The sequence below is a fragment of the Salarias fasciatus genome, chromosome 16, assembly GCF_902148845.1.
Source record: "Salarias fasciatus chromosome 16, fSalaFa1.1, whole genome shotgun sequence".
Taxonomy (NCBI): domain Eukaryota; kingdom Metazoa; phylum Chordata; class Actinopteri; order Blenniiformes; family Blenniidae; genus Salarias; species Salarias fasciatus.
The window spans coordinates 20,599,784-20,625,047 of record NC_043760.1 but is presented as its reverse complement, the minus strand read 5'-3'; the positions used below and the strand labels follow the sequence as shown (position 1 = coordinate 20,625,047).

The window sequence follows — 25,264 nt, the reverse complement described above, 5'->3', positions numbered from 1 at the left end:
CGTGAGCGCAATGTTAGCCCTGCATTTCACTGACTCCTGTTTTCTTTACCCGACACACTGGATCAACATTTCAGAAAAGCAAATCCCCGGCACCACCAGCAGCAGGTAAACCCTCTCCGTCAGACATCAGGCCCACAGCAGCCGTGCTCGGCTTCCTTTCTCTGTCTCTCTCTCCATGTCTGTCTTTTTGATTTTTTTTTTTTCTTCGACTGTTTTTTCCGCCTCCTAATGGAGCTATAAACTCCCGGCAGCTCATAAATCAACTCCTTTAATCAGCCTTTCATTTCACAGAGCTGATATGCTATAGAGATCTTTGGCATGTGCCCTGCTGCCTCCCATGATCTCGTAGCCTTTTGTCATACACACACACACACACACAAAAGCGCGCGCACGTACACGCGCGCATGCAAACACATCCAATTGCCCCGTGGCTGCAGACATTAACTCTGAGTGTGTGTTTACGCTCTCCGAATAGCCATGAGTCTGAACTGGAATTCTGATTAGCGTCTTGTGGTTTTTTTTTTTTTTTTTTTATCTTAATCATGTCTCACAGGCAGAACGCAAACTGCAAATGATAATTCTGCAGGGCAATCGAGGCATTCAGGTCCAAACAACCCTGGGAGGAGCAGAATTACACAGCAGTGGAGGTATATTCAAAGAAAAAAAAAAGAAAGACAATCAAAGCCTGCTTGTTTGAGGTGAGAGTCGTGATACCACATATCAGCTCATGATCTCTGTCGATTGAGAAAATGTCATTTTATTTAAATACTTCTGGTGTATTTGTTCCTACTTGAAAACGGGCACCAGCAGTTAATAGAAATCAAGCGGCGGCGGTGGAAGCGGAGCGATGCGGACAGGTCCTTATCAGCAGCGTGCCAGAGAGTCGCATCAGCACAAGCACACACTTGCTAATCATCTTTCTTTCTCATACAGGCAGAAAGTTTTAATTATCACACACACAGCGGTGCAGGAGTCGGGAGTAATTTACAGATTACACGACAAGCGTCAGCCTGTCTTCATCCACAGCGAACACAACTCCCTGCTTCCCGCTACTTTTTCTTTTCTTTAGTTACTGTTGTGGGTGCATTCTTCTCCTTTAGAAGGGTTTAATTAAAAAGTGTTTGTTATGTAACATGCAGACAAGAAGTAACAGTTTACCATTTAACAACACTGATTCAAAGTTCATGATGCATCTACAGCTTGGTATCGGTCTTATAATAATGTTTTCAAAGAATGGAATAGAATAGAATAGATGGCTTTACATCTAAAGATAAAATAGAATAGCATCAACAGTCTGTTCAGGTTCCTTTTACTTTGTGATTAAATTGCTGCTGCCTGTAAAAACAGGATGACATTTCAATACATCTTGCATTTTTTTTTTGTTCCATGAAAAATTCAAAAAAGGTAATAACCCTCGATTAAAATCATTGTAGGAAACTAAAAACTGTCCCTGGCAATTTTGGACAAAAAAAAAAAAAAAAATCAAGTTTACACGATTTAGTAAATATAAATTTTAAGGGGGAGGAAATAATTGTGGCACAGCATCCTACGTTCTCTGGTGCTGTCATATGGTTACTATATTTATGCCAAAATTATAATTTGTGATAATATCCAAAACAGCAGACTAGAAATGTTCCATGACAGCTTTTTGCAGTGCGAGTATAAATAAACACTGATGAGTGGTTGCACCAACAGCTGGCGCCATGTTCGCATGCACACACACACACACACACACACACACACACACACACACACACACACACTCACAGGTAGAGGTATGCAGGATAATGAGTGAGACAGATGAGTCCTGGGAAGACAGAGGAGTGGTGATGCGGGAGAGGGAGGGGACTGAGCTCCCACATCTGCCTAAGTACCTGTGAAGCCCACCTAGAGTGGAGAGGAACCGAGGGGTCTGGAGCTGCGGTGTGGGATCAAGCAGCCTCTCTCTGAGTTCTGCCCACGCTGTGAAGACTGCTGGACTGAGCACAATCTTTTTGCTTAAATCAAATCCAGGCTTTTTGCTTCAAGTAGTGTGCATCTGCTTTTAAACAACATGTCGTATCGTATTTCCTTCCATTTAGAGAGAAAACAGGAATGTTTGGTAGCTTCCATCGAGTGGAAATGACTTTTGTGTTTAAAAAGAAACAGAGCTGTAAAGATTAATGTTGGAAATGATGTTTTTAGAAAAATAGAAAGTAGGAAGGAATTAGGAAAAGTTTGAAGAAGGTCTTACATTCTTTGGTGTTGCGTGGAGCGTTCTGGCAGGAGTGGCAGACCATCCCATAGAGGTTTCTGGGTCTGTTTTGCAGCATGTAATACCTGAAGAGAAAGACAAATTGTACACAGTTTAAAAAGTCTGTAGATTAAAAAAAAGAAAGGCTTCACAGGATTGATGTGAAGCTTTTCCCACACATGCACTGATCTCCCTTAACATAAACACAATGAGCAGATGTGGTCGGCGTGTGTCGTCTGTGTGGAGTCTACCTTCCAGACACACTGTACTCGCACAGTGCTCAGGTATGGGGGAATGTAGCCGAGGTGAAAAGTTTGACTCTGTGAAGAAATGTACATAATTGATGCCTTAGAGGCACTAAACACAGCCAGGTACAGGTATCGCCCTGAGATATGAAGTGTCGACCAGGATAAAGGAGAGTGGGAGGCACCAAGAGGGCGAATCTGTGAAAGACTGCTGGTGGTATTTAATCATTTAGGCTCCGGGGCACAGGCGGAATATCTGACGAAATCCACATAAAGCTAATGGCCTGCAGGTCTGATGCCTTCATGTACCGGAGAGGGTCATGACTGCTCCAGTCTTCTGTGAAATTCTTATTTAGTAATCAAGACATTAATGATTTAGCATGAATCCCACTGGGAAATCAGAAGAAACCATTTCAGTGGAAACGGATTCGAATGAACTGCATTGAGACACAGCAACTGTTTGGGCCTGTTAATGTTCAACACTGAACCTGAATGGACTCTGTCTGCTGCAGTGCACCTACAAAAACACCTACACACACACACACACACAATACACCACAAACAGCGCCGACAAGATGGAACATCAGTGTTTGCACACACTCCCTCCTGTAAAAATAATACTAATCAAAAGCAAAAACATCCTCTGAAAGGATATTTGATCAGAGAAAGCGGGAAGGCGTGATGACAGGAGGAGGAGCTCTCAACATTAATCTCTCTCTAAGTGGATGAGTTCGAAAATGCATCTCCTAAATCATGATTAGATTTATTTTTTTCTTTATGGCTAAATCCATCAGTGCCATGGTGTTATATATTTCTATACTGCTCATACTTAATGAAAGGTAAAAAAAAAAATCACAAAGAAACTGTTTTGCATTGGCACACTGAATCGATTTTTTTCAGCAAAGCAAGAAAGGGAAGCTTGATTTATTACACAAAAGACAATAGCGGAAGAAGGAGAGGAAGATCTGGAAACACTTAAAAGATTTAAATTGAGTTAATATTTTTATGTGACAGGGGCTGCACAGACAGCTGCCATGTGCCAACCAGGAATGCGAGATTTACTCTGTGTGTGCGTGCACGGAATGAGAGGATGCATTGAACTGGAAGGCCGGCCCGTTCACACGGCAAATTAGGGCACGTTACAGAGAGCAGATGCATCAGTCTACATGTGCAAGTCATATTTAAAATGTAAACATGCTATACAGCACATCTTTGAATGGGTAGGATATGCAATCAGTGTATAATCACTCAGTTCTGCGTGTGTGTGTGTCAGTGTGGATGAAATGTGTTGGATGAGGGTGGTGTGAGACAGAATTAACTGAGCTGACTAAATAAGATTGGAAAAATTAAAAAAAAAACGAAACATATGAACGAGACACGAGCCTCGAAGTCCAGAATGCTTTTGGAAATCTATTGAAGGAGACAGGGTGTGTAGTCACACGTGAATGCTAACTGAGCAGAAAATCAGAGGTATCATGTCCTGTTGTGTTCGGAAAATGTGACTCAGGCCGAATTGAATAAACATGTCTCATGAATCTGCTTTGATCAGATTGAAATACTCCATCTTAGGAAGACTTTCACTCTCTGAAATTACACATTTAACCTCTTACCATTTCTGGGGTGGCCAAAAATCTGGCAATATGTAAACACAGTTCACTTTTTTTTTTTTTTTTTTTTTAAACTACCACAACACTTGTGATCTTCCACTGGCCGCTTCAATTTTAGTCATAAACACTATTTGCCTTCTGTTTTTCTAGCGTTGTTTGACAAGGCTGGAGACAAACCCCAACAAAGGCTTGTCCAGCCCTGCGGTCGGCTGACTCTTTAAAGCTGCAGTATTGGAAACGGGTTCTGTATTGTGCGTGTGTGTTTTGGCGAGGTTGGGTTTTTACCCAGGTAAGCAGGGTCCGCACTCGGCGTCGCTGTCCGGGGTTCCGGCGACGCGCACCGTGGCTTTGTACAGAGCGTCGCAGTCTTTGTGACGTCTGCAGATCTCGTACTTCCCCTTGGAGTATTTTCCCTGCGGGCAAGGCACGCAGGCAAAGTCTTCATCCTTCACGCCGTAGCCGCAAGTCTGCAAAACAACACACAGACACAAACGGGATTTTTAAACGATACATCTCGTATCGTGTGCACATGGGTGGGCTCCAGCCACAACCAGTGACAAGTCGATTAGAAAAGATGGATGTACACATTGTTATGTTTTAAATGTGACTGCCATCAGATCCCAGTGACTTTGGTCGTACTACTGCAGAATTGTGACGCCTGTGGCAAACGCGGCACGACCAAACAGACGTCTGAAAAACAATGGATGTGTATCTGATTTGGGACCGCATATGAACGAGGTCTGGATCTGATTTGTGTTCAGATTGTTAAAAAATTAAAAATCAGATATGGATCATGGTTAAAAAAAAAAAAAAAAAAAAGTTGCATTTTTGTCACTTTTGCCTGCGATGCGAACAAGACCTTGGAGTCTTGGGCTCAATGCTGGGAACCGTCCAGTCCACCACAGCGCTAACGAACACACAGAGACATCAAACAGTCACAGACTGAAAAATGTACACCAAACAAACACGCTTCCTAACACAAATCTGTTTTGAGCCTGGCCTTTAGCAAATCTAACATTCCTCTTTTTAAAATGATAAAAGAGGATCTGATTGGCCCCAAACATGCTGTGCTCTTGTGCAAATCTTTCCATGCTTGGTAGTGGTTAAGATGACCAACTCATCATTCTGTTTCCAAGCATCGATCTCCTCCCACGTCCACATGGTAATTCCTCTCAGAAGGAAAGTGAAGCAGGCCACACACACACACACACACACAGACACACACACACACACACACACAGACACACACACACACACACACACACACACACACATCCAGAACTTTACTCTGTCTTGTTTTCGCTCTGTCTTTCATCGCTCATTTCCCTTTTACTTTTATCTGTCTATTAAAACAGGCCGCTGCCCCTGCGCTTTGGGCTACAGAGGACCAGTTCTTGATCAATTTAATATTCGCTCCCTTCTGTTTGACGTCCACAAGTCTCAGCGTGATTGTTTGATATGGAGCTGCAGCGAGGTATCGGCAGGATCATGTCGCTTCGGGTTAAAGCTCGCTTTGGATCTTTTTGCACGCGGGATTGCTGTGACTCTCCTTCGGTTTAGCAGGGATCTGAGGATTCTTACTTTTCAAAGCACTTATATCACCTCTGCGAATGTTTCCTGTGATGCATAGAGAGGTTCGGGAAGAACAAAAACAAAAAAAAAAAATCCAGAATTCAAAACATGCTGGGGCTTTGTGTCAATAGTTGACATTCAAGGGAAATAAGGAAAGTGCAGGAAGACGGTAAGAGACCATGTAGTAGGTCCCCATGCAGCATCAAACCAGGGTAGCTGCGGTGCAGTCGGCATCACAAGGGAACATAATCCCAGTGCTGTGCAGCTTCGACACATCAGGCTTACGAGAAACTTCAGTGCCCGACGTTTCGACGCTCCCTCACCTCGGCAGCACTTTCATCGCCCGGTACAAGTAAGGAAATTGGAAATGTAAATCGGAGCAGGGTGTTTACATTAACGCAAAACAGCATGGGAATCTGGACGCAGGCGGCACATTAGAGGGATTACTGAATATTTTGTCACTGTGTGGTATGCTGCGCGGCGTCTGTGCGAGGCTGCATGTGTGGGAATATGTCTTCTGAAGTCTCTGTTGTGAAGAGGTACCCTGTGGTTATCCCTTCTTTAAAGCGTGCCAAAGTACACACACACACACACACACACACACACACATACACAAGCAGGAGAAGCTCGAGGATTTAGAAAAAGTGTTGAATTATAGGCCTTGGCACCAAGAGGATCAGACAGGCGGGATAAAGTGCAAAGAGAACTCTTAACTCACTGATTAAACTCATTTTTTCGCCTTGTGTTTCTATTGCTCACAAATGGCTGAATTACTCTTTATGACAGAGCTCCACGCTGATCGCACTGAGCTTCTCATTATCGGCTCTGCCAGGGAGCGGAGTCGATCATTTCATTTTACAAGTTCACGGCACATTGTTGGAGACGCTGGCAAGGGTTGCATCATGGCTTAATGAAACAAAAGCCAGGAAGGAAGAAAATGGGTTCAGGCGGAAGAGAGGAAAGAAAAAAACTAAACTAAACAAACACTGTGAGAACATTTGTGAGCTTTGTCTGGATGATAGCGCACAGCGCTGAAAGACAGTAGGAAATGAGAATGGGAGACAGGGGACTGATCCTCAGGATGTCCTGATCTGCTGCCATTTTTCCGTCTTCTACAACGCTTCTCCCAACTCAAGGCTGTGGCTGTAAACGACTAGGATACACCCAGGACACTTCTTCCTGCTCCTTTTCGGACACTGTTCTTTTTCATTTGTATTCTAGTCTTTTGTTTTTAAGTTTAAACTAATATTTTTGCTCAAAATATATAAATTAATTAATTGATTCATTCATTCATAACTTTCCTGAAACGAAAACGCCTCCACCTTGTTAGTCCAGATGTTGCTTATTTTGCCTTCCTAAGTATTATATTTTGTTTGACCAGCTCCCATTCTGACTTAAACTGTGCTTTGAGGAAACCATATTAATGTTGAAGTACAGCAGGGAATTGAAGGAAACTGAAATATTTGGCAGTCTGTGAGTTCATCATATTAGGAGGAACAATGCGTCTTTGTCTGTGCTCTTGTTTTTGGTTTGAGGCGGACGATAAAAAGTTGTCACATATTTCACTGTCAGAAGAATCTGTTCTAACTACACACACACACACACACACACACGCAGATCTCATAAAACAGGCCTTCGCAGCAGAATATTACACAAAACATTAACATAAATCTGAACACGAGGCAGTAAAAAGTGACATTAGCTGTGCGATTCAGATGACATTAGTCCATTTTTTAAAATAAATGGACTTTGTCATTTTATCAAATATGTTGTCACACATTTTCCAGGACGAATAGTGCTGATAGGAAATCTTTTTTCTGACTTGTCACTTTTTTTCATAATGGGCTGAAAAAAGAAGCCCATCAGCACGGACTGGCGACGGGAACTGCCTCATCACTACACCACTATCGCCGCATTAAACCGCACCGCTGCGAGCGCGCGGCTGCAGAAAGAGAAAATGGGCTCACGTCAAAGTTCTCAGCACCAAATCAATTACAGTGACTATAATTGACCCTGTTCGACTCCGAGTGCAGCTGTCGCTGATAGGAGGGTGTTACTCTGGCTGTCAGCAGACGCGCTGATGGAGGCTAAACCGCCGTGTGACTACTGGAAGTCTCTCACCGTAACGCCTGCCTTCACATCAGAGTCAAGGAGAGCAATAAAACCATGAAGAAATTGTTCATTTGAATTTAGGCACCCTTCACTGTGCAGCTATGTGTGAGTGTGTGTGTTTGTGTGTGTTTTGTGGGTGGGCGCAACAACACTGAAACTCGAGTTTTACAGCGTCGTCAGTTTTCACACCGACAGATCCGCAGAGGGAATACTTAATCCGTGCTTTCGCACCATGTGCGGCTCCTGGCCCGGCTGGCACTGCGGACAGGCCTGGCAGCTGTTGCTGGTCTGGTTGAAGAACTCGTACTCTCCGCAGCTGGAATACTCCGCGCTCGCGATCATGCAGCACACCTGGAGGGGCAGGGAGGGCAGGTTAGACAAAAAAAAAAAGCGAAACAACACTGATAACGTGTGAGCACCGAGGTGACACGCTCTCACTAATGCAATTACACCTTCAGAGCACAGCTGATCGAGTCATAAAAGACGGAGTTTCTGCTTTTTTGCAGCTGACAAGCGGCATCTGAAGATGCTGGAATGATGGATGAAGCACGTCGCTCAAAGGCTTTTCTGCACTGATTTGTGATCAGATGCAATGTCAGATGTAAACAAATTGAAATGCATTTGAAATGTGGAAAAGTACAGCATTTTGACCAGACAATCACTAATTCAAAAACTATCATGACTCTAACTCCTGCTCTCCTTATCAGAAAAGACTGACTGGACATCTGTACTTATGATGATACTGAGAGTTTTTTTTATGTCCGACAATTTCATAAACAACATCAATGGCTTGTTCAAAACACCATGATAATGCTGTGTTTTCAAAAATGTTATTTTTAACAATATTTTTTGCTCATATAGCGCTTTAGAACATAGTCATATCAATATTTACTTCATTTGAAGAAGTTAAGTTATTGTGTTTTATTCAAGTGTGTTGATTTTTGCCCAAATAAAGTTGCATTTTTATTGCAATTAAAGTTCCAAAATGACTTTATTTGCATGACTGACACTTAATCAAAGACGTTTTTGTTTTTTTGTTTTTTTGCGAGTTTTAATTGTGCTCATATTTTTTGCACAATGATCTGAAAGGAACTGTCTTTCATATGCTTAGTGTTTGGACATTTGAAAGGCAGATATCAACATACTGTATGGGAGATGGTGGAGACCGACTGCAGACGATTGATTTATCAAGAGGAAAGACGTAACTGAGAATCGTTTTCATCTTTCAGTTACCAATAGCCACATCCAAACGACTTACAGAGATAAAGCGCTGGGTCAAGGCCGTGGTTAAGTTGAAGTGTGGGTTCGGGCGTTGGCTGGGTTTGAGTGCTTAGTTGAGATGGTTTAAGATGATTTACAGAACACATCAGGTCAGTGAGAAGCTGAAGAAGATGTATGTGTGTGTGTGTTCTGATCATTTGCGCAATAGCAGCATTTCTTTCAACATGCGTGCGCGAGTGTGTGCGCCTCTATTACTCAAGTCAAGGGGACAATCTGTTTACACAGTCGAGGGCTTCTTTCTGGTTTAAGGGTAAGCTCAGCAATAAATTAAAGTTAGGAGGAGGATTCGGTTTAGACAAGTTGTGGCTTTGGTCAAAGAACGTTTTCAGGAAATGAATGCAAGTCAGAGTATTGTCCTCTGGACGTGATTGCGCGTTTGTCTGTGTGTGGTGCGATGCAGCGTTGTGTCATTGTGGCTCGCTGTAATAAGTAGCAGCTGGCATTCAGAGCCTTACCAGGCACACACTGTCCTTTTCCAAACAAGCTAACTGGCTTTTAAAAATCATCTGCTGTCCAGAAAACGGTGGAGGGAAAGTAAACCAGTGCATGACTAAGTCTCACCATCTTCTCTCTATTGTTTTCAAACCCCCCCCCCCCCCCCCCCCCCCCCCCATCTCTCAGACTCCAGGCGCTGGCCTGTTTGGATAAATGTATGCATGTACACCGTATGTGTGGCTTCGCTCTTCTGTCCCGGTACCATCAGGAGGGGGGTCGACACACTTTCAGGTGAGGAGCTGAGGTTATGGTTAGGTTAGGTTAGGTCAGGCAAATAGCTTTAAATTCAGTACATGTCTTGACAAAACTTTGTGTCTTTTCAGTTGCTATTAAACGAAATACCTTGAACCCATTTCTCTATGATTACCACCATACATTATGCTTTTGTACAACTACAACTATCAGTGTTTGCCACGCCAGCTATTGTTTTACTTCATCATATCGGAAAGGAGATCGGTGGAGGTGAACGGCCGTTGGATCAACATGGGTTCAGGAGACATTTTTCCTTGTTTGAGAGATGTTTTTTCGTGGCGCGGTGAGCAAAGGACAGATGCAATGAGGCGCAGCACTGCAGGCAAACAAAACACGGTTTCTGAAACATCGTGATTACAAAATTACAATCGCATAAACAACTCAAGAAACTTTACACCCAGCTCTTCAAGCTTGTCTCTTTTTCTGTGTTCAGCCTCTCAGTCAATTCGATTATGACCCTTTAATCAGAACTCAAGCTATGAATGTTGGTCTAATCAACCTGGTCTGATTCAATCATTGGTTTGAAAGAGTAAAAATATAAGGAAGCAATTTTTTTAACTAAGTACTCTATAAGAGGTCATCAAATAATATAATCTATTAAGGAAAATGTTAATTTCATCCCTTAAGTTTGTTGCAGACTTTTTTTTTCAAAGAGATATTATGCTAGTTATTTATACAAACTGCATGACAAGGCATGTTTTGAGAATGATGCCGGTGGGTTTAAATTAAATTTAATAATAAAAAAAAAAAGATCTGAGATTATAATTATGTTTCCTCTCTATAAAAACTCCAAGGGTAACTAATTGGTACAAGTGCTGCAGACTTTTGCAAGTTTCTGACATGAAACCACAAAGTCTGCATGACAAGGTGCCAACTGTGGAGTCGACCGTGTCTGCAATTCAAACTGCTGGTAGACCAACAGGAGATCAAGAGGCTCAGTACTAGAAATACAATGATTATTTCAGTTTAAAAGTTCTGCTTTAATAACTTTAGAGGGCAAAATAAACTAGAAATAAAATGACCTCAGGGGAAAAAAAAGATGAAAGAGCAAAATGCAATGAATGTGATGAAACGGGAGGGCGTGAGAAGGGAGACAGAAAAAGAACAATTAATGAAATGAATTCAAAGGACTATATATATGAGGTAAAAAGTAAAAAAAAACAAACAAAAAAAAAACTTACTAATAATGAGGACAGAAAGATGGACTTCTTTTGACCTCGCCTTTCCAACATTTTTGCGTCTTCCTCCTGGGGCACCGGAGAAAAGAAAAAAGAAGAGAAGTAGTCATCAATCATAGAATGTCTTATTTTATTCAAACATTTCCAGAATTAAAATTTTATTACAACACAACAGAGTCATGAACCCTGTCTACTGTGTGTGTGTGTGTGTGTGTGTGTGTGTGTGTGTGTGTGTGTGTGTGTGTGTGTGTGTGTGTGTGTGTGTGTGTGTGTGTGTGTGTGTGTGTGTGTGTGTGTGTGTGTGTGTGCGTGTGTGTGTGTGTGGCCCCAATAAGTTAGCGTCACGTCATTGCCCATAAACATATAATAGCAGCAGAGCAGCCTGTGGCATTCTTCTGGCTCATAACTACCAGCACACATCACCGCTGGCTAACCTCTGCTTCAACAAAGACCGGCGATATCATTTAACAACATTTAACTCTACGCCTGGTTTTTTTTCCCTCTTTTTTCTGTCATGTCATAGCGGCGCTGGGCTTAAATTCTGATCAAAAGCCCAAATACAGCAGAAATGCCTTCTACAACAGCGCTAAGGTCTTAATGGTAATCATATTTAATGGCGACTGCAAAACAAAGTTCAAAGTGTTTTTTTGTTTGTTTTCAAATTCGCAAAGTCCTGCTGTGATTGTAATACACACTGCAGTATTTCTGGTTTGAGGCAGCGGTTGTGATAGTGAGGTGTGAATCGGAAAACGGCAATTAAAATGTTTGTTTTACCGACATTGGCAGGTTAACAAACCGTTCTAAAGGTGCCAAAACAACATTTCCAAGTAGAAGATGACTTCCTAAGGTACAGGAGAGGTGAAAGGTGTGTGTGGTTTTTACTGCAAAACCTAACTGGATCAGTGTTTCTCTCAGTAAAGCCATAAATCATTATTTGCTGATTGCTTCTTGTATTTCTCTGTATCAGTGTCAGAAAGATTTAGCTTGTAATTGCGTCATGTCTGCATGCGAGACAGAGCGAGGAGGCCGTATGAACACAGTGCGCTGCTCCCACCAGCTGCTTCTATAAATACCGAGAAGCTTGTCGATGCTTAATTAGTTGTTTCATTTGTATTTTGCTTCTAATCTGCGCGTAATTATGTGATCACTTTTAATAATTTGAAAAAACACAACAGATCCAGTGTCGGCAGCGCCCCGGGAGTCAAGTGTAAGAACCCTTTGTTTAACTCAGTGGAGTGGATAAATTAATTTTCTGGCCATTAAGATAAACCACAAGACTACAAATCGCTGCTCTATGCAATTTTGCAAAGATAAATGGGAGACATGGGAAGAGGACTTCAGCTACAAAGCCAAAATGAAAGAAATTTTTCCTACAATGCATTATTTTCTTCAGTAAATTTTAATTTTTGATCATTTGAACACAGAGATGTTCAAGATGCTCAGGTGCTCAGGTACAATTTTGTTATGGATCTCAGTTTGTGACTTCAGCATTAATCTTGAATTCCATTAAACAAGATTCTGAGTTCAGACACAAGTCTTTCCTGACCCTGTTGGTAAAGTCTATATGTGGACGTCTGAATGCCGCCTTTCAAACCTCGGAACTCAACAGACAAGTGAAAGAAGAGAGTTTATACTTCAATAAACTCTCTATGTCCTTGTGTTTTTTTTCCATCTGTACTACATTCATACTTCAAGCACAGCAGTCTCTCTGCTGTGGCTCGTCCGTCCTGATGTTGATGTGTGCAATACCGGAATTCCTGATGCAGTCTGGACTCCTTTCTGGATTTCTGAAGCTCTTTTGGAGTTTGTGGCTCGTAAAAGAAAATTACCATCATTCATATTTCTTTGCAGACTGCGCTGTATTTAAACCAGTGAGTTCACAGCGTTATGTATCATTCAAAGCAGAATGAAATCCAATATTTTCTTTCTCTTTAGCGTTTGTCTTCTTAATCAATCAAAAAGGTCAAAAGTCCTGCCAATCGCCGAAAGTCCTACTTTAAAGCGAAGCGGGATCGATCCAGACAAACTATTCAAACCGTGATGTAGAGGCGCTCAATCAGTCATGTGTTTTCCACAGTGCACAAAGTGCACCGGTTTCCAGTGCCAATATTGAATCAACTCAACTCTGTCTTTCTTATGAAGCTTACGTTCCAGCTAAAGGTCTATTCAGGAGACCGGCTTCCATTTAGCATGTCAAGCGAGGCAGGAGCACCGGAAAACCCTATGTTGTTGTAAAATTGAAGAAGAAAGTTGCAGAAAAAAAAAATGCACTGTGGGTGGTTTATTCTAATTTCACCCCAATGAAATAGGATCACATTTTTGTTAGAGAAAACTGAAAAATCCCTTTTCAATTCTTGAATACAAGAACATTGTATGACCCAGCATTGGTCGCTGGCTTGGTAGCTGGAGACCGTTCTTATGGAGAATTATGGGTGACCACACTGAAATCATCCATGACAATGTTGTTCCCTGATACTCTTTGAAATGTGGAACAGTTAAAGTCGATGCCACCGAGATTGTATTTCTGGAAAATGGCAATGATGCTGCCTGTAAGAACACAAACAGTGCGAGTTTCCATAATAGCGATCACACCTCAGCGATTACCGAGCAGTTCCAGCTGCCAGAATCAGGACAGCAGGCAACATGTGCTGCGAACGTCTGCTATTGTCCTGACTGGTGAGCCTGCAGGTCAAATCGGTTCAAATTAACACATTAACAGCTGGCTTTTAAATTTACCCAAAGCTGCCAGAAGTATTAAAGCGTGTGTGTGTGTGTGTGTGTGTGTGTGAAATGGAAAAGGAGACAAAAAGGAAGACGCAGTAATTATCTGCCATCTGAGATCAGAATCAGTCTGTCTGGTTTCACCCTCTGATTTCACTCATCCACGCTGCACTCTTGAGGTAAAACCCTTCTGATCTTTAATGAAGGCTAATGCTCCGACCGAGAGGATTTGATCTTGCTTAATTACAGCTTAGTTGTGCGCGCACACACACACACACACACACACACACAGCAGCACAAAGATATACGGCATGTCGTATAAATTCACACTGTTTGATTCTGAGGGCAAAATTAAGCTTAACTGCACAAGTCTCTGAGGTAAGCTCACGTGTGTGTGTGCGCATGTGCATGTACATGCAAGCGTGCACGTGCTAAAGAGATAAAAGCACCGACTGTGCTTTTTTTTTTTTTTTTCAAATCAGGAAATGAAGAACTGCCAAATTGCTATGGACCCCCTCAAGGCTACTCATTATGGGGTTAAAGTGATGTACACACAGACTTAAAGCGCGTGCACACACACACACACACACACACACACACACACACACACACACACACATACACACCAATATGACTGTGTTTGAAGCCTCTTGGTGTCTTCTGACAGTCTGCTTTACCTCTTTCAACCCTCCCTCAGTCTCTCCAGTCCTCAGCTCTCTCTGTTGGGGCAGGTCTGAGATGAAAGCCAGCCCAGGCCTTTTGCCCCCCCCCCCCCTAAGGGTATTAATCTTCTAACGATCGCATAATCTCTGATAAATAACCCCTCTGTCTTTAGCTGTGTCATTTACAAGTCGAGTGCATGAAGTTCTTAGCAGCGCGGGCAGGGCACGCCTCACGGTCTGGGCACCTCACAGTGTGAACTTAGAGCGCCGTGCAGCCAACAGAGAGCACAACACGCATCGCTCTTCAAGCTTTAGAGTTTGGAATATTTATTGGATTGAGTGATTGAGCCTTCCTCCACTCATCAGCTCTGTTTTCATATCTGTTCTTCATTTAGTTGTATTTGTTTGCTCTTTCCGTTCGCAGAGAAAGCCCAATATGAAATGCCACACAGCTATGGGAACACAATTTACTGTGGCTCATCACAAAAAAAGACACAACAACAAACCCACTGAACTCAGCCGTTCGCACACAAAAAACAACAAGACCGAAAGAAGACATCTTCTGTGTAAGCTGCATGGCCTACAGTGACAAGTATAATATACTTAATATCATTAAGGATTGAGAACCTAAAAGCAGATTTAAGTCTACACTGACGGATTTTTCTCAATTATGACAACCGTAAATGACAGGGTCTGGAGGAGGGGGGGTTAGACCCCGTAGGTGAAAAGCTGGTTGGTCGATGGAATTCCCATGGTTTGGTTCATATAAACATGTACAAAGTAGAAAAGAGCCACCTCCTTCTTGTTGATTCACTACTTTCTGTCCCGTTTGCCTGTTAGTCTTGTCCTCCAATATTTTTTTGTACCAAAAAGCATCTTCCCCATTGACGTGCATTTGTTTTTGGTAGTAAGACATTTGAAGCCATTAGGTGACGCCATCACGAAAGCATCCAATCGGTCCCAAATTCACTGCGCAGCCGGATAACATCTCCAACCACACATTCCTGGAGAACTATCTCCAGCGAAGAAGAAGAAGAAGAAGAGCCAGGAGTCCTGCAGCATCTGGCCCACACAGATTCCTAATGTCAACATTATGGAGTGTGGGATTAAATGAAGAGAAAGCAGACACTCACACACAAAACTGTGTCAAGTTCGAAACGATGCTTGGAGCAGTCGTCCTGCCAAACATCTGAAAAAGACAAACACGGCCCTCAGAAATGCTTCACAGACAAAGAGATCACATCCAACCCGGAGTTTATTTCCTGTTTGCTGCACTTCTCAGAATGCACACTGATACACAGTGATAAATCTATTTCTTTATGATGACAATTCACCTATTTTTCTGAACTTTATTTGTTCTCTGCAGGATAATCTAACACATTTTTACCAGGGTTTCATCATGATTCCTGTTTAAATGTATCTGTTTCACACTTTCACACATGTACTGATAGTGTTAAAAATGTTTAACATTGTGCTTCATTTGACGTCTGTCTCTTCCTCCTTGCTTAAGTCTTTCCTACTTCTAGATCATTTAGTACGGTTACAGATGGATTGTGGAGGAAATAGCTTTTCACCATCAGTGATTAACCCTGTTAAGGTTATTTATTACAGCGTCTGATAATGACTTCCTGCCTGATTAAGTAGCAGGCCAATCAGTGGTCAGGGAACACAGCCAAGACCCAAACCAATGCAGAAAATGAGAAATGTGGTCAGCGGATGGTTTGCAGTCTCTTGAAAAGCGCTTTGTTTCTGATGACAATCAAATCAAATCAGCAGCAGGGGTTTTGTTAGTTGGAATGGCTACTTTCTGTTGTTTTACGTCTTTATTTAGTCTTTAACGATCGTAAAGCATCACTCTATTAATTAAAAAAAAAATGCAGAGAATTTACTCTACTGCTTTGATATGTGGCCACTTTAACTGTTGATGGATCATCCAACACGTTCACATTTTCAAGTCTCTGCCTCCCATTTGCAGACGCGTGCAACAGAAAGACGAGAAAAATGGCAGCAAGTAGGGAAGCTTCAGGCTTTTTATTGTTAGAATGATATTTTTTAATGTTATGGTGGTAATTCAAAAAGGCCATGGCCATAGATAGTAAATGTAAAAAAAAAATAAAAAATACTCAACCTACAAAGGTGGAGCGGCTTTCAACTTTCAATTTACTGGTAGCTTTTGTCCATTTAAAGTCACCTAATTGAAAAAAGAAAACTGCCAAGCCATGACCACCATACTTAAGGACAATGTAAGCCCCATAAGGTATAAATTTAGTTCTTTAGCTTTTTTTTTTTTTTTTTTTTTTTTACAACAGCCCAACCTTGCCATAAACACGCTGTTACACACTTGCAAAAATACTCCATCCCAGCCCATAAACAAGTTCTCAAGTTAATCAGAGCGCTGCAGCGTAGCATTAGCCTCCAAAAGCCAATTATTTTATCCCTTTACAGAGCAGGGCTCGACCTGCCAAGTCCAAGCAAGATCTCAAACACATGTTACGAAGTATGACCGGCTGAAAGCCTGCCTGTGTGTGTAGAAGTGTGTGTACGAGTCGTATGTGTGTGTGTGTGTGTGTGTGTGAGCAAACATCTCAAACTCTGCTGTATACATCAACAAACCATTGAGCACGTGCACAACAAACCGATGCAGCTTCGAACTCCTCACCAAAGAAAGGACGCAAACTTCTCAATTTATCCTGTGCATCGAGTTCCCAGTTGATTTTCAATAATGTCAGCCACCCTCACCACACATAAGGAAAACCACTGTTCTCAAGCACAGAACATTGTTTTAACAAGCACAATTAGTCCTGAGAGTCGCTGAAGTATGTGCCTGTGTTCACTCCAACCAGCAACTAGTTATAGAGGTAACAGATATAAAGTACTAGCAAAGGAAAAAGAGCTGATAATAAAACTTCAATGAAGTAGACTTGCATATAAAAACATGAAGCAGAAACCACAAACTTTGTGGATTTCCCCTCTTTCAAGTGTCTACAGTCTGTCATTTAAACCTCCAGCAGTTCTGGTAAACAAGCCACTTTCACAAGATACATTTTAGCACATATTTTTATTTTCTGTTGACACAGTTGTGGCTTTTTTTTTTTTTTTTTTTCAATACTTCATATCATCGTGTCAAATTTTTTGACTGGATTAATGATAATCGGTTTAAACAAACGCAGTCACTGGGGTTAATATAAACTCTGGCTGCAATGACCTATAATCACCAGATAAGTGAATGGAAGCATGTTGATTCAGAGTAACAGCATGTTATTAGCCCTGCAGTGGCCATAATCATCTACCTGTGTTCGTAAATACGTTACAATCAGGTTGAAAGGCTTAAAATCACAGTGTCGTTAAATGCACTGAGCATTGTATGCACGATAAGTTTCACTATCAACTCCAAACGTGTCTTTAAGAATTCAGCCGATTCACCGTCGTTCTGCTACTGGGTGTCTAATCCTAAGTGTCTGTCTTTTTTTTTTTTTTTTTCTTTTCTCAAGTGAATTATGAAGAAGGAATGTGCTGCTGGCGCTTCGTCTCCTTTCTATGATTTTGAAAGTAAATACAGGGGTTGTGGTGGCGGCAGGCCTGTCACTCAAACTAAACCAACAGCATCAAACATCGTTTGAATCAGACCATGAGGGTACTTCTAAAACATTTCCTAATGAATTACACTGATTGGCAAAAGGAACTGAAAAACAAATGGGCTGGCATGCTGTTATGGTGTCCGCTAATCATTCTAATTACATCCAGTCACAACAAGGCTGCAATGAGATGATAGCGAAAAAATAATCCACAGTCACCTCTGCACTCTTCTTCATTAAAATGTCTTTGTCTCTGAACCTCCTTAAAGAAAGTAGCCATTCAGGCTCTCTTATGAGGAGCTAAATGAGCGGGAAATAGATACGGCGTGATTACTGTCTGAGTTTGATGTGAAAATAAACACATGATTAAAGTAATTTCCAACTTTGGCGACAGACTTAAACCTCAGACATCAGCTGGCCCTAATCTACAAACTAAATAACCATTTGCTCTAATCCCAACCAAATGCATGCCCGTGTTTTATCAGTCTGAACTGTATTATAACAGAAGTGTCAAAACATGCGTTGGCGCAGCTTAAATTTCCACTGACAAATCACACGAGGCACCGAGAGCCCCGGACTCAAATATCCTCCACGGGAAGAGGACTGACGGATGGAGAGGTGTGCTCGAAAGGCACAGAAATCCTTCCTCCTTCAATATTTATGAGAATATTGAACGGAACATGAAAAATAATGCGCAAGTTATGTTTTTTGTGCATGCGTGCATGTGTGTGTGATGTTTCTTCATCTCTCTTCATCTTATGATTGCTTTAATTACAGACTTACTGTCGTCTTCCCACTCTCTGCGCAGGAAAAACAAACTCTTAGGGTACATGAAAAGAAGTCGCAAATGACTGCACGCACACACACACACGCACACAGATGTGCACGTGCGCACACACAGACACACACACACCTATCGCGGCTGCAGTCAGTCAGCAGGCCCTTTGATTCTGTGCCTGCCGGTGATCTGTCTTTCATCGTCTCCTCTCCTTGATCCCTTGTTCCCCTCTTTAGCTTTGCTGGGGCAGATCATCTCTCGCTCTGTCTCTGCGTCTGTCTCTGTTTATTTTGCATTGACTCTAGGTGGGAATCCTAATCTGTAACCCGGAATTCATCTGCACGTCTTTTTGCTTCCCCTCTAACACTGAAGCGACCGCACACCAATGCAGTTCTCACAACTGAAATGAAAGTCAGTGCATATCAGTGTACTCTTTTTGATTTGTTTGTGCAGATTTTCAGCAAGTTCTGAAGTACAAAATGCTGTAGCGAAACTATAAAAGCTTAAGGAATAGTGAACAAAGCCTTTTATAAAGCTCAATATTGAATCCACAGCTGGAATTGAGTCTTTGCCTTCAAGTAAACTTAACCGGCGTTTTATCTAAAATGTGTTTCTTCTTTTTTTTTTTTTTTTGTTTCACCTCTGAGGTTCATATTATCTGTGTGTGTGGGTGTGCCTGTTCACACCTCATAAGACAGATGGCTTTTCAGACTGCCTATCTCCAGGGCTTGAGTGTGTGTCGTCCAGGGGGATGAATAGTTGATGAATGTGTTTATAAAGAAAGGGGAATCTTCAAAGGTAACTTTCTGCTTAATCCATTGTAAGAAAAAAAAAGTCAGGCATTAAAAGTGTTTTGAGTATTTACTCAGAGGACTTAGTAAACCATAACAAGCACACACGCCTAGTAAACTTATGACTTGATCACACCAGACGAGCGACCCGACCTGACCTGATCAGACTTTGGGCATGACGGTGACGTCCCACCCAAACCTTCATTCACCCGTACTGCAGAGGCAACCCTTGAGATTGAAGCGCAATCCTCAGGGATTATGATGAATCACAATGAAGGTGCAAATTGCTTTTTTGTAATTCCTCTTTAAGCGGGGAAAAAACCACAACGTTGCTCAGAATTTCCGTAACGCCACTCCTCCTCTCCTCACACACTCTATAGAAGGAATTGATGATTAGCTGGAGTTGCCTCTTCATATGTAAGACTCTTAAGCAGTCGAAAATTAGACCACAAACCCAAATTTGATTAAAGTTGGTCCCCTGAGGTCTCCAACTATAGATTTACAATTGGTTTGTGGAACTGTCTGCATTCTGGATGGGTAAATAATAGCGGTGAGTGTGAAACCTATGATTAGAGAGACTTTCTGCTTTTATGTTGCCTGACTGGGATTATTGCACATAAATTAAATTAGAATGAAATACAGCTACCCCTCATTTTTGTCTGGGACCTCCAAGACGCCACTGAAGAAGTGCAGAGAAGATCCAACCTGTTGACGGTGATTATTGGGTAATCGGCAGCCACGTCAGGGAGATGGCTGCGATGGTGAATTAAGCTACAGCCAGAATACGTCTGTTGGTGCTCATTATCGATGTTTTGTATACTGAGCATACCGGGACTCATACATGGCACATTTAAAGCCGGTATAGTTAGAATCAGCTGTGACACGTCACATAAATCTCTACATTAACTTTCCCGGGACAAGCAGCAGACTTCCTTCTCCTTTCTGTGACGTTCCTCTAAAATAAATAGGAATTGTGTGAATTAGAGTTGCAAAGTGACAAAGCGGCATGTAAGTCAACAAGTTCTCTCTTCAGGTCGCTGCAGTCGCAGGATGATCATGACTACAGGCGCTGGCTTTGTAAGTTTTTCTGTCTTCATCCCTTTAATCCCCAAAAACCATATTAACTTCTTTTGAAGATGAGTTACACTCCCTTATGTTTCTTTTCTACGTCTCCTTTGCCTTTCTACCTGTGAACATGAAAGATTCAGTGGCAGGAGAGAGAGAGAGATGGGCTACACTAGGGGCTTCAGGGTGAAAAGAGAGACAGAGAGAGAGAAGGAGAGAGAGAGAGAGAGGATAGAGACGGATTGATTTCCACCTCCAGCAGCTCCAGTTCAAAGCCAGCCAGCAGACTTCAGAGGCTCGGCAGGACCCAGCATGTTCCCAGCCGGGCCAAGCTGCCTGTCTGCGGGCAGGACTTCCCCCGGGGGCCCCGGGGCCCGGGACAGTCAGGCGGCACCAAGAAAACAATTATGCAGCCAGAAGAGTGAGCTATGCTGGGTCACAAATGCACCACTCGCTCAAAGCACACAGAGCCAATAAAGCATCAGAAAGTGAAGTGAAGCGCGGCGCTTATGATATGACTTGTTATCACAAATATTCACCATACAGGAATTGATCACGCAAACTTCAATACCATGAGGAGATTGCAGTCAGTGTTTAAGCCAACAACATCAGCAGGATTAACAGCAAGCAGGAGCTGAAGTACAAAGATATGTGTGAAAAATGAAAAACAGTCTGTCTGCATGGGCTTGAAATATTTTCACCAACAACCTGCACCTTCCACATATAGGATAACTTTATGATATATGCTTGTTACACACAGTTTTCAAAAATGCAATGATCTTAGTGGGATATAATTTCACAATTGATCTGCTTTTCTAATCCCGTGCTCCTTCTGAATTAGACAGTCAGGTGTTCAGACTGTGCAACTCTGTTGTTTTGCTTACTTTGACATGCTTCACTTGGGATGCTTTTTCATACCAAACATTAGAGCTTACATCTGCTGTATCCCGCAGAAGCAACATACACTTCTCTCAGTTGCGAGGCTGAATCAGTTACAGTAAGCACATGTGTACTTGGCATTAAAAACAAGAAGTGTTGCTCAGGAATTTCCCTGAAGTCTTGCAGCAATCCGTCCTTGCATTCCTGAGCTCGGAGCTTGATCACACGGTCTTACCTGCAGCTCGGAGTCGGTGGGCCACGCTGGTCTGGGGGGGGGGGGGCGAGCGGTCAGTGCGGGTCTGCCGGTGGTCAGTCTGCCTCCGGGAGTCGGCTGAACATCGCAGGGAGGCCGGCTGTCTGAGAGTCTGGACTCCTCGCAGCCCGGGTTGCGTCTCAGCCTCCGGTCCGGTGCATGTCGGTGTGTCTGCAGGCTCCTCCTTGACGAGGAGAGACGGAGGAGTTCTCTCCGCCCTGCGCGAGAGCCCAGATTTAACGTGGCCCAGGTAGACGGACGGCTTTCAATGGGCAGGACAATTAAAGGGCCGCAAGTTGCGACGCCACTCTGCCATCTAGCGGCCAGAGACATGTAGTGACACACAAATCACTGAATGAAGGTTACATTTCAATGAATTCTGCAGCAAATCTGTGATCATGAAGGCTGCCACTGATGCCTCTGTTTAATAACAATACAACAAAGTGAAAATAACCCCCAATCATCCATTCATTCTCCAATAATTACATTGGAATGAAATGAATAGCTGTATTGTCTTTATATGTCACATATAGTGAAATTACAGGTGCTGCTTGCTTTTTGCACAAATATAAAGTGCATAATAGTTGGCTGATTGTACAAATTAGGTAAATTATGAGGTAACAGGAAGCAGAATTGCATGTGATTAAGATATTAAGACATAATGTCCAGGTCGATGGTTATTTAATGATCTGTTGGTTCAACAATAAGACTGCTTGATAATCTGTATGTGTTGTCCTTCATCAGCCTGCAGCGCTTGTCAGAAGGCATGACTTAACCAGGCGATGAGCTGGATAGGAGAGTTCTTTGAGAATTGCAGGGGTCCTTTTCAAGCAGCTGCAGCTGGCAGTCTTGGCTTGTCTTATTATGCTTGCATCGGTTTGCTCCTGGTCATCAGGTTTCCTCCCACAATCCAAAAGCATGATTTTGAGATGAACTGATGACTCCAGAATATTTGAATGAGAATGTGAGAGTGTGTCACTGTCCGACTGCTCTGTGATAGACTGGAAACCCGTCTTCATCCATAATCATCTGGGATCGCCTCCACCACCCCGAGACACTGAGCTTGATAAGGCAGCACAGAAGATGGATGGATAATGTAAAGAGAGTGTGTGTGACATCTTCATTTTCCACTGACAACACTTATAATAGGTTGAACATGTCCCTTTGTCACATTATTCTTTTCACTGCTTAGTAAGCTATTCAGCAGACTTACTAAGCAGCTTCAGCAGTGCAAAACCAAGATTTTCTGCAGTGAAAAACACGCAGCAATATCCTCGAAGTGGAATCAAGGACATGATAAGTGCCGACACAAAATACTTTTATTTCTTCCTGATGATACAGTGACGGTTGGAAACTTTACACAGTGACAGATATGGTTTAGTGATAACAGAAGAGCAAGCAGGGCGGACGGGGGGTGTGTGCGTGTGTGTGTTGTTTAACTTACTGCATGCATTATACATACAACCTCATTTCATAATGTATGTTGCTTGTCAAATACTTTCTGGATGTGTATTACTGTTTTATTTTTTTATACTTCAGGAATACAGGTGCAAAACAAACAAACATTTGTAGTCATACTTCTATAATCATTTATGCATTAATCCATCTTCTTCTACCTTATACAGCAAACTATTGCTGAAACCCTGAACAGGTCAACACTCCAATCCAGAATGAGCACAGAAATATAAGTCACACACACTCACAGTAACACCTACAGACAATTTTGTGGCCAGTGAGAAAAACTGAAGTACCCAGAGAAAACTCACTTGACATAGGTTTTGGAACCCACAAGTGAAGTAAAAAAAAAAGGGGGGGGGGAAGAAAAAGAAGTGCAAATCACAAACACTGCCATGGTGCCTCCCAACATCAATAAATTGTCAAAATTTGAAAGACACTTATGACAAAGTTGTGTGATTTAAAGATCCCTGAAGTTGTTTTCGTTCACATTTATAACTGTATTTAAGATGCAAAAAATATGAACGATTAGATGTTTTATGACCTTAGAATGAACCACTGTCACATTGTCAATATATATTATTAATAATACACATGTCATGTTTCAACTTGTCACTGCTGTCTTAAATATTGAAAAAAAATGTTTTAGTCTGGTCCTTTGGTATTACCACGTTATAACTAAGCCAATTACTATTTCACTAATAGTAAAATGCTGAATAACAACCTTACAACAGCATCCTGCCTGACGGCAGCTGATAGCCAGTGGAAACTGAGAGATCAGACAAACACTGAATATCAGTACTAAGATACTGCCACACACACACACACACACACACACACACACGCACACACACACACACTCAAATCTGCTTCCCGATTATAAATGTCTTTGAACCAGAAAACCTAAATTAGCGTGTGTGTGTGTGTGTGTGTGTGTATGTGTGTGTGTGTGTGTGTGTGTGTGTGTGTGTGAGATGTATCTGACTGGAGCCCGGTGTCTGTGTTGGACTAAACCTCGGACTTTAGTCTTCTCTCCTCCTCCCCTTCTCTCCATTTCCGCTCTCTCTCTATTTCTCAGCCACAGGAAGAATGAGATAAAAGTGGGGCTTTGAAAACACTGGCGGTCCTGTAATTACTTACTCTCCCTCTCTGCCTGTGTCTCTGGATTTCCCTTTATCCTCCTTTTTTCTTTTTTGTCCTTTTTACCTTTTTCCCCTCCTCGGTCACTTTCTCTTTTTTTTTTTTTTTTTTTTTTTTACATTTTGTCTACCCTTCATCCATTTTTTTTCTCCTCCTGCATATCCTGCTCCCTCCACTCTTTCCTCCCTGTCTGTCCCTCACCTCCTTTACCGCCTCATTGATGTCGATCCAGAGCTTCCTGACTGAAAAGGGGGATGAGACGAGAAGAGATTAGATGAGAAGAGAGGATAAAGAGGGATGAAGGGAGGATAACAAGAAGAGTGATGGGTTCTGCTGAGAAAGTGATGACTGCCGTGTTACAAACCGGACAAAAACACACATTAAGCGAAAAACCTGTATTTATGATGATGGATGGTGGAGGAGAAAAACACCTTTGATGGACTCTGCATGAGGCGGAATGGAGAATAACAGGAACACCGTGTCAAATGAAAATTCCATAAATAATTTAATCACTGAGAAGGGAGACAATATCTGGGACACATTAACCAAAAAGTGCAAACAAGATGCTCAGTCATTTGCAAGAGATCTCTATGTGATAGATCAATGCTTTTTTTGGGGTTCCTTTTATGAAAGCACAGTTCATATAAAAATTCACTCCACATTTTCAAATCAAGACCTCCATGATTGGAAACGAGCAGCAAGAAGACGATATTTCTTATATTTGTCTGCCCCTTGCTTGAAAAATTAGAAAGATGGTCTAATATCACAGTATCACCACATGATCAACACATTCATTATAGAAACATCAAAACTAACAAAGACCCCCTCGTGCAGTAGATTTGATCATTAAAATCCAGTTTAAATTTCAAACGCGTGACTCTGTTTTCTGCATCTGTACGTTTTCTTTAAATCGATAAATATCTTTAAGCTTTTAAATCCTGTAGTTGGAAATTCCATATTTTCACACCAA

At 42.1% G+C, this 25,264-nt stretch overlaps 1 protein-coding gene across 1 annotated transcript in view; it reads right to left on the bottom strand.

The window, feature by feature from the left end:
• edar (ectodysplasin A receptor) overlaps positions 1-21,838 on the bottom strand; it is a 31,204-nt gene extending 9,366 nt beyond the window's left edge. Inside the window, exons 1-5 of the mRNA XM_030112512.1 lie at positions 21,682-21,838; positions 10,979-11,044; positions 8,001-8,120; positions 4,371-4,552; positions 2,234-2,319 (exon numbers count right to left, since the gene is read on the bottom strand). Coding sequence (XP_029968372.1) covers positions 2,234-2,319; positions 4,371-4,552; positions 8,001-8,120; positions 10,979-11,029 — 439 coding nt within the window. The 5' untranslated portion in view covers positions 11,030-11,044; positions 21,682-21,838. The remainder of the gene's footprint in view (positions 1-2,233; positions 2,320-4,370; positions 4,553-8,000; positions 8,121-10,978; positions 11,045-21,681) is intronic.
• Between the last annotated feature and the right edge of the window lie 3,426 nt (positions 21,839-25,264).